Source organism: Amblyraja radiata, chromosome 6, assembly GCF_010909765.2.
Source record: "Amblyraja radiata isolate CabotCenter1 chromosome 6, sAmbRad1.1.pri, whole genome shotgun sequence".
Classification (NCBI taxonomy): domain Eukaryota; kingdom Metazoa; phylum Chordata; class Chondrichthyes; order Rajiformes; family Rajidae; genus Amblyraja; species Amblyraja radiata.
The window spans coordinates 30,754,766-30,768,682 of NC_045961.1; the positions used below are offsets into that span (position 1 = coordinate 30,754,766).

Below are 13,917 nucleotides of genomic sequence, written 5' to 3' on the forward strand. Positions count from 1 at the left end.
GTCAGATATCAAACATACAGAATAGTGAAAGGCTTGGATAGAGTGGGTATGAAGATGATGTTTCCACTAGTGGGAGAGTCCAGGACTAGAGGTCATAGCCTCAGAATTAAAGGAAGTTTTTTTTATGAAGGAGATGAGGAGACATGTCTTTAGTCAGAGGGTGGTGAATCTTTTGCCACAGAAGGCTGTGGAGGTCATCAATAGATAGTTATTAAAGCAGAGATAGATAGATTTTTGATTAGTACAGGTGTCAGAGGTTATGAGGAGAAGACAGGAGAATGGGGTTAGGAGGGAGAGATAGATCAGCCATGACAGATGGCAGCAAATGCAGAGTAGACTTGATGGGCCAAATGGGCCACTTATGAAACTGATGACCTATGACCTTGGCGCCGTCCTGTAGAGGGTATGGCTGCCTAGCCTGCAGCTGTCTGTTTTTTTTCATCTCTTTTTCTTATTTTTAGTTAGTTTAGTGTTTTGTTTTGAGGAGTTCTAGCTTTTTTATGTGTGGGGGAGGGGAGGGGGAAACTAATTTTCAGGGTCCCTACCTGGTCGGAGATGCAGCTTTTCTCCGGGCTGCAGCTTCGACCCGTCCCCGCGGCCTACCAGCGGGCCTGGAGCGGCGTCCTGGGGGGACCGCAGGGAGATGCGAGTTGGGAGGAGGCGGAGGCGAAACGGATAAGAACGCAGAGGCGGCGGACAACGGCTAAGAGGCGAGCGGCAAGAATCAGCAGCAGGACGGCGGAGGCAAGGCTAGAGCGGCACCGGAATCAGAGCGGCGGCGGCACGGGAGAGGCAGCGGAGCGACTGGCTCAGCAGCGGCAACGGCACAGGTCAGCGGCGGCGGCGGCGCGGCAGCGTGTACTGGCTCGGGATCGGCTGGCGGAGCTGCGGGTCGGAGGACGGCGGTGCAGCGCTGGAGGCCATTGCGGGGCTGGCGGTGACTTCGCTGAAACTCCCGGTACTGGAGCTGGGTCCGTTGCGGAGCTGCGGGTCTGTGGAGCGGCTGCGGGCGGCGGTGCTGAACTTTCCATCGGGAGCCTGAGATCTCTTGTTGAGTTCGCCAGTTGAGCTCCATTCGGCGCGGCCCTGTCGGCTCCGGTAGCCACGGTCTCGAGTAAGGAGGCCCGACTATGGGTGGACATGGGGATGGGACTGGACTTTGTGCCTTTCCCATTGTGGGGGGATTGTGGTTCCCATTGTGGGGGGATGTTTTGATGTTGAAACTATCTATTACTGTCATGTTGTATTTTTTTTTAATGTGCTGCATGGCAAAAAGAATTTCACTATGTGACCAAATAAATTTGAACTTGAACTTGAACTTAGGAGTCAATAATGTTTAATGATCACATTCACTGGCATAGAACAATGAAATCCTTACTTGCTGCAGTTTTAGAGGCACATTAACAATGCAACAAATATACAATAAACAATAATACAATAAATTATTGATTATCCCAGCGATATGAATATTGATTTCTCTAACTTCAAATAACCCTTGCATCCCCTCTTTCTCCATCCCCCAGCCACCCTTGTTGTTGCATTATTTTCACTGTTGAGCTGATGAGTTTCATTGTCTGTAGCTCGTTATCCCCAAGCCCACAGCTAACAATGGAGCATTTCCTTGATCACCGTTACTTATTCTGCATATCTTTCATTCATTTGTTCTATATCTCTCTATATCACCGTCAATATCTCTCAGTCAGAAGAAGGGTCTTGGGCCAAAACATCACATAATCCTTTTCTCCAGAGATGCTCTCTGACCCGCTGAGTTACTCCAGCTTTTTGTGTCTATCTTTGGTTTAAACCAGCATCTGCAGTTCCTTCCTACACAACTAGTTATGACTGTCACTTGCTCCCCACCAGCATTGGGTGGTTGTGACCTCTCTGGGGTTAGGTTCAGGTGACCTGATGAGGGTTTAGCTCATTTCTGGATTCAAAGTGAGATGTTGACCCAATACCAAGAGATTTCCCTGTATCTGAAGCCAGTCGAAGTCAGTGCCTCATCATCTGTCAGCAGATCAAACCAACCCCCAATCTGCAGTCAACGGAACTGTCTGAATCTGATCCAAACTCCAGACCTGCGTGGATGGGCCTTCAGAACAAATCCTCATGTATCTCTCTGCATTTCCAACTCTCTCTTTCACTCCCTGTCTTCCCATCTCCAATCTTTGGGGTTGACTGTAATGTAAAACTAAGAGCGTAATGTTTAAGAAGGAACTGCAGATGCTGAAAAAATGTTAGATAGATAAAAATGCAGGAGAAACTCAACGGGTGAGGCAGCATCTATGGAGCGAAGGAATAGGTGACATTTTAGGTTGAGTCCCTTCTTCAGAGCGTAATGGTTTGTTTCAGTTGTGTCTGTTTTGTATGTGTTAAATGTTTGTTTTTTAGTATTTTTTAGCTTGTTTTGTGTGGGGGGTGGCGGAGGGTGTTGGGGGAAACTTTTTCTAATCGGAGATGCAATCCATCAAATCACACACCACAAGATTAACGAACAGTTTCTACCCCAAGGCTATCACCACTCTGAACTCTGCACAGAACACACAGCCGCCATAGCCAATATTTTGTACTGCCACAACACTATACTGTGAAATATTGCACATTCTGACTTGATGTTTTTCTTGCCGTTTTTGTTGTTTCCATTGTCGTTATTATTAACCTGTTACGTTGGCGCTCCGCTCGGGCAGTGCGCCTGAAATTTTGTTGTATGTATTTACAATGACAATAAAGTGTATTATTATTATTATTATTATTATTTTATTAACAACAGATTTTCATGGCTGAGAATGAATAGTTGAGTCAACTGTTGGCTGAGAAGCATTGAATATAAGTGTCAGAAAATCATATTGCAGATTTATAAAACTTAGGTTAGTTTAAATTTGGAGTATTGTATGCAACTTTGGTTACCCCCATGAGAGGGAAGATTACTTTGGAGGGGGTGCAGGAGAGGTTTATCAAAATTCTACCTGGGCTAAAGGGTATTATCCATAAGGAAAGGTTATTCGAACGTGGATTGTTTTCTCTGGAGCATCAGAGAAACCTAATAAAAGTATATAAATGTATAAGAGGCATAAATAGTTACATACAATCAGAAACTTTTTCCCAGGATGGAAATGTCAAAGAAGAAGTGCAGGACAAGTTTTTTTTTAACCTGGGCGCCTGAAATATGCTGTCAGGGTGGTAGTGGAGACAGATACAATAGTGTTGTTTATGAGGCTAAAGCCTAGGTACATGGATATACAGGGAACGGAGGCATATAGTTAACATGGAGGGGGAGGAGAATAGTTTAACTTCATCATGTTCGACACAGACAGTGTGGGCTGAAGGGCCTGTTCTACGTTCTACCTTGTGAAGAACATTCGCAATGGGAAGTGGGGGTGCGGAGAGGGATGATGGGGTTAGGAAAATGGTTACTAAACAAAAGCTTATATAATCCTATGAATCTGGCACCTTGCATGAACACACTCATGAAGATGGACACGGCATGCTGGAATCTCAGTGGGTCAGGCAGTGACATCTGCAGTTCCATCCTTTCATTCTCCATGTTATTAACTGGAAGCCCTAAATTATATATTTGACAGGAACATTTTCATCAGGGTAGGTTAAAAGAAATGTTACATTTAACCTGTTGGCCTCTAGGGCACATGGAAGCCAAGTCAAAAAGTTTGTGGAGTGGAATTTAGGACTCGAAAGATCCCCTAACTGCACATAGAATATGTGGTTATGTCTGTTGCTGGATCCAAGGTGGAAAATATGAGTTGTGTAATTGATTTTTATCTTTAAAAAAGCACATTCCCCCATTATCGAGCATGACTAATGCATTAAAAAATGCTAATTTACTTTTGTGCTAATGTACCCATTAACTGCAATTTAATTGACACTCTTAGCACAAAGCACAGATCAATAATGATTAATTTTAAATGTGGGGTATTTAAAACATTGTAAAACAGATATCCCAGCATAGGTTTTGAAAGAAAATTTGTTTAGGTCAATAACAATGTAAAAATCTGTCAGCTATTTGGAAAGTTTTGTGTTTTAAGTGATTGATAAAATAATAAGAAGCCAGTTGCAGAACTGATGCTGTTCACGGGATTAATTAGCTATCCAATTCCTTTCTTTCCATAAAATAATGACAAATACATAGCAAAGTAAGAGAGACTAAAACAATATTAGTATTCTATAACACTAAATACTCAAGATTTGATAATAGGGAAATAGGAAAATATAATCAAAAAAGGAGCTGAAATAAAAATCTTAAGGAACCAGAAAACTATTGTCAGAGATGGATGGATACCTAAGATATGTTCAGAAATAATGTATATGGGGAGGTTTATAGGGTTCACAGAATTAATATTATTATGAATTGTGACGACTACGGGAAGTATTTAAGCCAAAAAGAACAAAAGGGTTAAAAAAAAAATGGACGACAACGGTAAAGCTAATTTATGCAGCTCATAACTAATTTATGATAGCCATTAGCTATGATTAATTACTAGACTGTAAGGCAGGTGAGAGACTCTTGAAACTGATGATCAATCAAGCAACTGGGTTACAAGTAGGCAATGAAACAATGTAATGTAGACAAAATTATCACGAAAGAGGCAGAGAGAAACTTGAAGAGTACAGCAGGAGACACCGCTGCCTAAGGTGGATCAATATTTCATCTTGACTTAGAATTTAGTTTAAGAAGTTTGAAAATGATAAGCACAAAAAATTGGCTGTCTGCCAATGTGTTTTGGTGTACTGCATTGTAATTAGTGCTCTGTTACTGCCAATGGTTAAATATCTTTTGGAAACAGTCTCACCATTATGGTTCACTGTTAAATTGCACGATAGTCCCAATAAATATTAGATAGACACAAAAATTTGGAGTAACTCAGCGGGTCAGACAGCATGTCTGGAGAAAAGGAATAGGTGGCTTTTTGGGTCGAGAACCTTCTTCACACCTCAGTCGAAACGTCACCTATTCCTTTTCTCCAGAGATGCTGTCTGACCCGCTGAGTTACTCCAGCTTTTTGTGTCTATTTTCGGTTTAAACCAGCATCTGCAGTTCCTTCCTACCCAATAAATATGAGGTCATTTTCTCTACCACAAGGTGCAAGCCTGACAAAAGGCACAATCAAACCAAAGAGAAATTGAGAAGCAGTGGAGCAATGGGTCATGGAGAGGAAAGCATAGACGTGAAAGGCGTGCAGTGAAACATTGGACTGCTGGAGGTTATAGATAGGAAGGAATTTGTACATAGGGATAAAGATATGGCATTCAATGTACCTGCAGTCATTGTTAACAATGTCATGAGGATGTAGTAATTCAATTGAGTGTTGTAATTAGAATACAGTTATGAATGGATGAGGCCGGGAAAGGGATTGCAGTTGATTTTAGGAATGATGAAAGGAATGAAGCAATGTAGGCAGTGACTTAGATGAGAACAATGTTATCATGATAGTGGTGTCTATAATGACTAAGACACAGGTTGAAGTTTAATGAGCAGAACAGTGTTTTCAGCATTGCTGGTCTCAGCAAATGAAGGGAACAGATGGAATAATTGCCAAGATGGGAAATTTTAGCAAATAGGATGATCAATTTTACTGATATAGTTGTACAAAATAAATTCTTGTTCTATTTCTGAGAGAATTGACTTTAGAAAAACCGAAGTAAGATTATTTTACTTGCAATCTTTAGTGTGGTCCCCAGAAAGTATAGTTCATAATAGTTTTTATATTTGTATTGTTAGAATATTCAATCGGAGCGGGTGGAGCTGTGGTGGAGCGCTGCTGTGGCCCGACCCCGGAGATAAGGAGGCTCCAACCGCAAGTCTGGTGGATGGTGACACCGGGAGACCGCGGGTCCCTGCTGGGAGACCGCTTTTCGGGGCTTCCGCAACGGCGACTTCTCCCGCCCGAGTTGCGGGGTTGAAGAGTACCTGGAGCAGGGCCTTACATCACCCGGCGCGGCTTTAACGGCCGTGGGACACTTACCATCGCCCGCCGGGGGCTCCAACACCAAGACCGCGTGGGCTCGCATCGCCCGGCGCGGCTTTAATGGTCGCGGGACTTATTTACCATCGCCCGCCAGGGGCTTTGACTCTGACATCGGGAGGAGTGCAGGGGAGAGATAAGACTTTGCCTTCCATCACAGTGAGGAGGAGATTCACTGTGATGGATGTTTGTGTAAATTGTGTTGTGTCTTGGTTCTTTTTCTTGTGTGTATGACTGCAGAAACCAAATTTCGTTTGAACCTCAAGAGGTTCAAATGATAACAAATAAATTGTGTTATATTGTATTGTAATTACCGGTTTTGTTTGTGGTTCCTATATATGGGCTACTTAAAGCTTTCTGATCTTATAGAGGTATACAAAATCATGAGAGGAATAGATCGGGTAGACGCACAGAGTATCTTGCCCAGAGTAGGGGAATCGAAAACCAGAGATCATAGGTTTAAGGCGAGGGAGGAAAGATTTAGTAGGAACCTGAGGGGTGACCGTTTCACGCAAAGGGTGGCGGGTGTATGGAAAGAGCTCTACCAGAGGGGGTAGTTGAGACAGGTACTATCGCAACATTTAAGAAACATTTAGACAGGTACATGGATAGGACAGATTCAGAGGGATATGGGCTAAATACTGACAGGTGGTACTCTGTGGAGATGGGGCATGTTGGCCGGTGTGGTCACATTGGTCCAAAGGGCTTGTTTCCACGCTGTAAGACTCTATGACTCTAATATTTCAAAATGTATCCACCCATCACTTGCCAGGCTTTATCCTGCCCCTACCTCTCTTCCACGTTTTCTCCCTACTATAATCAGTCTGAAGAAAGATTCATACTGAAACGTCGCCTATCTGTGTTTTGCAGAGATGCTGCGTGACCCGCTGAGTTCCTCTAGAATTTTATGTCTTTCTATTAAACAAAACTGAAAGAGCTGTTTAAATGATGGATACTGTCAAGTCTTGCCCTTAGACGCATGCTATCATAATTCTGGTATTCAGGGTAAAAGCTATTTTATATTTACATTTAGAAAGGAATTTTAATGGATTTTTAGTGAAGAGTTTATCATACTGTCATAGAGTGTTCTGACATTATTTTACTTGCAGGCAAAGGTACAATAAAAACCAGATGGCCCTGTTAATAGTAATCTGTGGAGCAATTATCATGTTTTAACACACTTATGGTCATTAAATTATTTGAGCAAAACTAATAGTATTATTTCTTTATTGAACGGATCTATACTGTATTATATTAATTTTTTGCGAGTTCTTTTAGGACATGTGACAATATTGGAGGGCTCTTTTTAACTGTGGCTGAAACCGTGCAGGAAATCAACAGGGTTGCCAAATTAAATGTGGCCCTTTTGGAATCAACAAATCACCAAACATTTAAAACATTTTCACTGTAGTCACATCTAAAGCTGTTGCCAATGCCTGTTAGTATTGGTTACAAGTAGCCTGATTTAGAAAGAATGGCTTTCAGCCCAAAATAACAAATATCTTCAGTGTAGGAAAACTATTATACTGACAAAAGGACAATGGAAATAATATTTGATTACCTCGTACGAGCATTTATGAAACCAAAGCTGGCTCTAGAGCCATAGCAGAGCCAGGAATCTGAATTCAGAGATAACTGCTGACTCTAAAGAACTCTTCGTTTTTCCAAAGCTATGTGAGGATGCCAACATTCCTGGAGAGCTTAGGAGCAGAGCTAACTGTCATCAGTCATGAAACGTGGACAAATGAGAAGGCCTGCGGTCCTCTGCCCCAACCTTAAACTAATCCTTCAGCACCTGACTCTTATGTAGGAGACTTCCACTGAAAATAAATCAGATGTGTGCATGACATGTGATATCTGATCTGAGCTTCTCTGTGATGGTCTCCATTCCTGAATAGAATAGGTAATGCATTATGTTTGTTTTTATATTGGGTATGGTTATTAATTGGGTAGATGAACACTATGGTTGTGGGGAAGGAAGCAAATAAAAACCCTGACATTGGACACAAAATGCTGGAGTAACTCAGGCAGCATCTCTAAAGAGAAGGAATGGGTGACGTTTCAGGTCAAGACCCCTTTTCAGTCGAGTCAGGGAAAAGGGAAACAAGGGATATAGGCGAAGATGTAGAGAGATAAAGAACAATGGATGAAAGATACAGTATGCAAGAAAGTAACTATGATATAGGAAACAGGCTATTGTTAGCTGTTTGTTGGGTGAAAATGAGAAGCTGATGCAACTTGGATGGGGGAGGAATAGAGAGAGAATGCCAGAGTTACTAGAAATTAGATAAATCAATATTCATACCACTGGGGTGGTAAGCTGCCGAAGCGAAATATGAGATGCTGATGAGAAACCAGCATCTGCAGCATCCTGAAGAGAAACCAGCATCCTTCCTACACAAAACCCTGACATTTTCAATTAGAGATCTAGGCTATTTTAATACCCTGCTCCTGTAAAACCTATTTGGTTGTTACTCATGGAATTGGCTCAGGAACACAGCACTGGCAGGATGACTTTTGCACAGGGCCCCCAGTAATCTATTTGAAGAGGAACTCCAACTGTGAAATGTAGGTGGCCTTGGATGTTGTCAGAGTGATCGGTATTAAAGCTAAAAAAAGGGTGTTTCTCACTGAGTCACAAGGCTGCCCACAAATAGTCTGTGGCAACCTTGGAGCGTCCACTGCAAAAATGCTGAGACCAAGGATGGGCATCTGGTCTCTAGATCAGAAAGAATGTAATCTGGTCTGAAGGTGGTGCAGAAGTCAACCGAACCTAGGGTGAATGTCGGCAATGTATCAATATATTGAGTGGAGCAGCAGGGCTGCTGCAAATGTCTCGCTCCTTATGTCTCTGGACACTTCTCTCTTAAACTAATCACAAGAACAAGGTTGCATTCAATTGAATTGCACACCCACTGTTATCTCAGTGTTAGTTACTTCCAAAATAATTCAACCAAAATGGATGAATTAAGATAAGATAAATTTAACATTCTAAGACCTACAATGCTCGCTGATGAAAAGATCATGGTAAACTTTAGAAGTAGTACAGCAGTTGAAAGGTTACTAGAATCATACAGTGTGCTGTAATTGGATCTTGGTTTGATGTGCAGAGACTTACTGTCCGAAAGCAAATTCTGGATGTGGCTCATCAAATATTTACTCACCATGACCGTTAAACTGTGCTGTGCCTGAGCTTCATGATCCAGCTTTTCAGCTACGCTCAACCTGCCCGTACTTTGGTCGAGCAGAAATTTCCGCATGCTTATAGGATCGATACTGCTGTGAATAGAGTAGGTCAGCTTGTTTTTCTCATCCTTGTCAGTGGCTTTAATGTGCAGAATTTCGGTATCCACAGCAGCATCCTCAGAAATGGTCACATCGTAGCTTGGCTGGGAGAATATTGGACCGTTATCATTATGGTCAAGTACTCTTATAAACACCTGCGGGTGAAAACAGGGGATAATTAGCTGGGGGTAAAACTCAATTGTTACGGCAATATGCTTTTTAGAATAAGGCAAATGATTCAATTTACGCAATTTGATTATTGAGGATTTGTCATTTTTTACTGTAGTTAAAAGAATTAAGGAAGTTCTTCATATGGTACTTAAGATTTTCAAAATAATATCAAGGTTACCACAAATGTAAAACACTCAGATGTTGAACCTATAGTGCGTAGAATCACGTAAATTAGGAGCAGCAGAGGCCAGCCTGCTCCCACCATACAAGCTCCTACTGATGTGATTGTAACCTCATCTTTGACACAAGAACATTCATTCAGCATTAATCTACCATTAATCAATCTATCTCTGCCTTGAAAGCACAAAAGGACTACTTCAAAGGAAATAGTTGACGTGACAATGCCACAATTTACTTAAAGGAATGTGAACCTTCCCTCATTTGTCAGATCACCCTGCGACTGATCACTCCAGGCATAAATACATTAAAATAAACTAGTCTCATTTGTAGTTAATTGATAACTGCTCTCATCTTGCAACAATGTGAAAAGGTGAGGATTTTTAGAATGGATGCCATGTTTCCACAAGAAATGGTTGCATTAATAGTTGAGATAGAAATAGCTGTCAAAATGAATCAAGTGGATAAGACAGTGATACTAAAACTCTCCAAAGGAGGAGACTTCTGATTATGTAATGCCTTTCCATGCCACCACAAAATAATTTGAAGTTTTTATGCCACAGTGGAAATGTAATCACCAATGCAATACAGATAACACTGCGGCCAATTTGCGCTAAGTAAAATCGTACAAACAACATCTTGAAGGAGGAATAAATATACGCCGGCAGGCCAGGGATAATTGCCATGCTCATCTTCAAATAGACCCATAGTATCTTTTGTCCAATCGCGAGTAGGCATTGTGTTGTTTTAATATCTCATCCAGAAATGTATTCCTTGCTTAGGCAGCACGCTAGTTGGGTGGCACGGTGGTGCAGTGGTAGAGTTGCAGTGGTGATCTTACAGCACCAGAGACCCAGGATTGATCCTGACTGTGGGTGTTGCCTGTACTGAGTTTTACGTTCTCTCTGTGACCGCGTGGGTTTTCCCCGGGTGCTCCGGATTCCTTCCACACTCCAAAAGACATACAGGTTTGTAGGTTAATTTTCTTCTGTAAAAAAATGTAAATTGTCCCTGGTGTGTAGGATAGTGCTAGTGTATGGGGATTGCTGGTCGGCAGGGGCTCGGTGGGCCGAAGGGCCTGTTTCAGTGATGCATTTCTAAACTGAACTAAAACTAAACTTACCTGGAGATTACAATGGAGATCACAACTCACAATCTTTTGATTACATTTCTGTTGTTAAGTCAGAAAAATGAATGAGGCATGCTAATGAGGTCCTCACATGCTCATAGCGTGACAGGGAAATGACACCCACAGCTTGAACACAGCAGCACTTCCCCATACAGCACAGAACTGTCAGTTCAATTCTCTGGAGTGGAAAATGAATGCTTGGAGGTAAGGGGTACAGCTGACATCTCTGGTGATGCTGTCCAGGTCGGAAAGGGAAGCTATTTGTTATTTAACAATTTAAAACACCATTGATTATAAACTGGAATTAAAATAACTGTCACAGTGTTATACAGCATTGTAACAGGCCCTTCGGTTCAATGTCCATGCCAACCAAGATGCCCCATCTAAGCTGGTCCTACATGGCCCATATCCCTCTAAATTCCTTACCATGTACTTGTCCAAGTGTATTTGAAATGCTGTTCCAGTACCTGCCTCAACTACCTCATCTGACAGCTCATTTCATATACCCACCACCCTCAGAGTGAAAGAGTTGCCTCTCAGGTTTTTAATAAATCTAGCCCCTCACCTTCAACCAATGTCCACTGTCTTTTTTTTAATTCCCCTACACTGGATAAAAGACAGTGTACATTCACCCTATCCCCCTCATTACTTTTTTAGACCTCTATAATCTTCTTGAACTCCACGGAATAAAGTACTAATCTGCCCAACCTCTCCATACAGCTGATCCCCTCTAGTCCTGGCAACATCCCTGTGAATCTTTTCTGCACTCTTTCCAGATAAATAACATCCTTCCTATAGCAGGGTAACCAAAACTGACCATAGTACTCCAAATATGCCCTCACCAACATCTTGTACAACTGTAACGTAATGGCCCAACTTCTAGACCTTGACTGCTCAAGGCCAATGTATCAAAAACCTTGTTTACTACCATATCTACCAGTGAGGTCACTTTCAGGGAATTGTATAATTATAGTCCATCTTTTTGCTCTACTCCCCAGGGCCTTACCATTCATTGTTAAAGTCCTGGTCTGGTTTGACTTCACAAAATGCAACACTTTGCACTTATCTGCATTAAAATCAATTAGTCATCTCTCAGCCTACTTGCCCAACTGATCAAGAGCCTGCTGTAATTTTTGATAACCATTTTCATGATCTACTTCAGCATCACCAGCAAATTTACAAATCATGTATGTTCTCATCCAAATTATTGATAGAAACCACAAATAACAATGGGTCCCAACACCGATTCCTGAGGCACACCACTTGCCACAGATCTCCAGTTGAAAAGCACCCTTCCACCACCACCACAAAGGGTTTCTTGCATGAAGCCAATTCCGTATAAGTAAGTAAGTAAGTAAGTAAGTTTATTGGCCAAGTATTCACATACAAGGAATTTGCCTTGGTGCTCTGCCCACAAGTAACAACATGACATACAGTGGCATTTACGAATAACTCAGAAAACACTAAACATTAATAATAATAAAACATTAATGATAAAACATCATTGATCAAGCATGTGAACCAACAAAATATCAGATCAAAGGGAGGCTACAGATTTTTGGCTGTTGAGTAGAGCAACTACTCGTAGATAAAAACTGTTTTTATGTCTGGCTGTGGCAGCTTTGACAGTCTGGAGTCGCCTTCCAGAGGGAAGTGATTCAAAGAGTTTGTGGCCAGAGTGAGAGGGGTGAGAGGGGGCAGAGATGATCTTGCCCACTCGCTTCCTGGCCCTTGCAGTGTACAGTTCATCAATGGAGGGAAGGTTGCAGCCAATAATCTTCTCTGCTGATCGGACGATTCGCTGCAGCCTCCAGGTGTCGTGCTTGGTGGCTGAGCCAAACCAGACCATGATGGAGAAGGTGAGGACAGACTCTACGATGGCCGTGTAGAATTGGACCATCATTGCCTGTGGCAGATTGTGCTTCCTCAGCTGCCGCGGGAAGTACATCCTCTGCTGTGCCTAAAATGAGCTAACTCTCCCTAATCTCTGATCCCATGCTATCTAACCTTCCAGAGCAGCCTGCCATTCAAATGGACAACATCTACGGCCTTGCCCTCACCAAAATTTTTTTATTTTTTTCACATAAGTTAGGCAAAGAAAGACAGACTGAAATGGTTGCACTCATTTTTATAGAGGTTCTGCCCTTTGGAAAAATGGACTAAACCCTTTCTGATGTGTTTGATCCCAAAGCTGACCCTAGCTTTGGGATTTCCCCATTGCATTATGAGCATCATCATCTGATTTAGCAATATAAATTCCATCAAAAGATTCAAGGCTACTTTCCTCTTCCTTAATCTATCGATTAGCAAGGACTACATTGTGCAGGGCCATGAATAGTGGGGGGTTTTAAAGTTTCTCTGCTGGAAATTACTTTTTCTCTTCACTGACTTCCACTTATATTTTATTGCAGAGACAGATAGCTCTGAAGGTGGTTGCTAAATGGGTGCAAAGAAGGTCAGCAGTTTGTGTTACTTCCTCAGATCGACCATGGACTCTTGTTCGACCCTGACATTGAGAATGCCTGTTCAGTGTTTTCCCTTTTTCTCTGACTGGGTGTGTTTCCTCTGGGTGCTCCAGTCTCCTCTCACATCCCAAAGGATATGCTGCCTGTTTAATTGGTCAATGGAAATTATTCCTTACTGTCATAAATGGTTAAAAACGTTGATGGGCGTGTGAGAGAAAATAAATTGCAAGGGGATCAGGGAAATAAGGACAGGGGAAAAAAACTAAAAGGACCGCTCCCTTGTTGGTCAGCATGGGTGCAATGAGACAAATGGCCTCCTGTGTTATAAAAAGCTAAGGCACTGTGCACTTTCCTGTCCAGTACAATCCAGTATAATAGGAATGTCAAAAGGAATGGGGCCAATTTAATCTGCAGTGTTTAAGCATTCTTCAACTCTCTCTTCTCCTTTATCCACTCCCCACTCCACAACTCTCCCGATCACCTCCCATTTTCCCTTGGTCTGTGTGGCTGCAGTAGAGCAATCAGCATCACTCCCAGCGTGCAGTGGGCAAACGGTTCACCAGTTGCATGCACAAGTTGCTTACTAATGTTTCTATATGGGAGGAAACCACGAAAAACAATTTCTTGTATTAAGATATTCCAATTTGCCGATTGATTTTTTAATGAAACCCTATGTTGTGAAGGGAAAGCCTAGAAGCCATTTTGTGCACCA

The 13,917-nt window shown here is 42.1% G+C and overlaps 1 protein-coding gene across 10 annotated transcripts in view; it reads right to left on the minus strand.

Annotated features, from left to right (window-relative positions):
- The window catches only part of fat3 (FAT atypical cadherin 3), a 657,225-nt gene that overhangs the window by 133,195 nt on the left and 510,113 nt on the right, over positions 1 to 13,917 (minus strand). For all 10 annotated transcript variants that reach the window (XM_033022431.1, XM_033022433.1, XM_033022434.1 and 7 more), the window contains one exon: positions 9,143 to 9,418. In XM_033022431.1, coding sequence (XP_032878322.1) covers positions 9,143 to 9,418 — 276 coding nt within the window. The remainder of the gene's footprint in view (positions 1 to 9,142; positions 9,419 to 13,917) is intronic.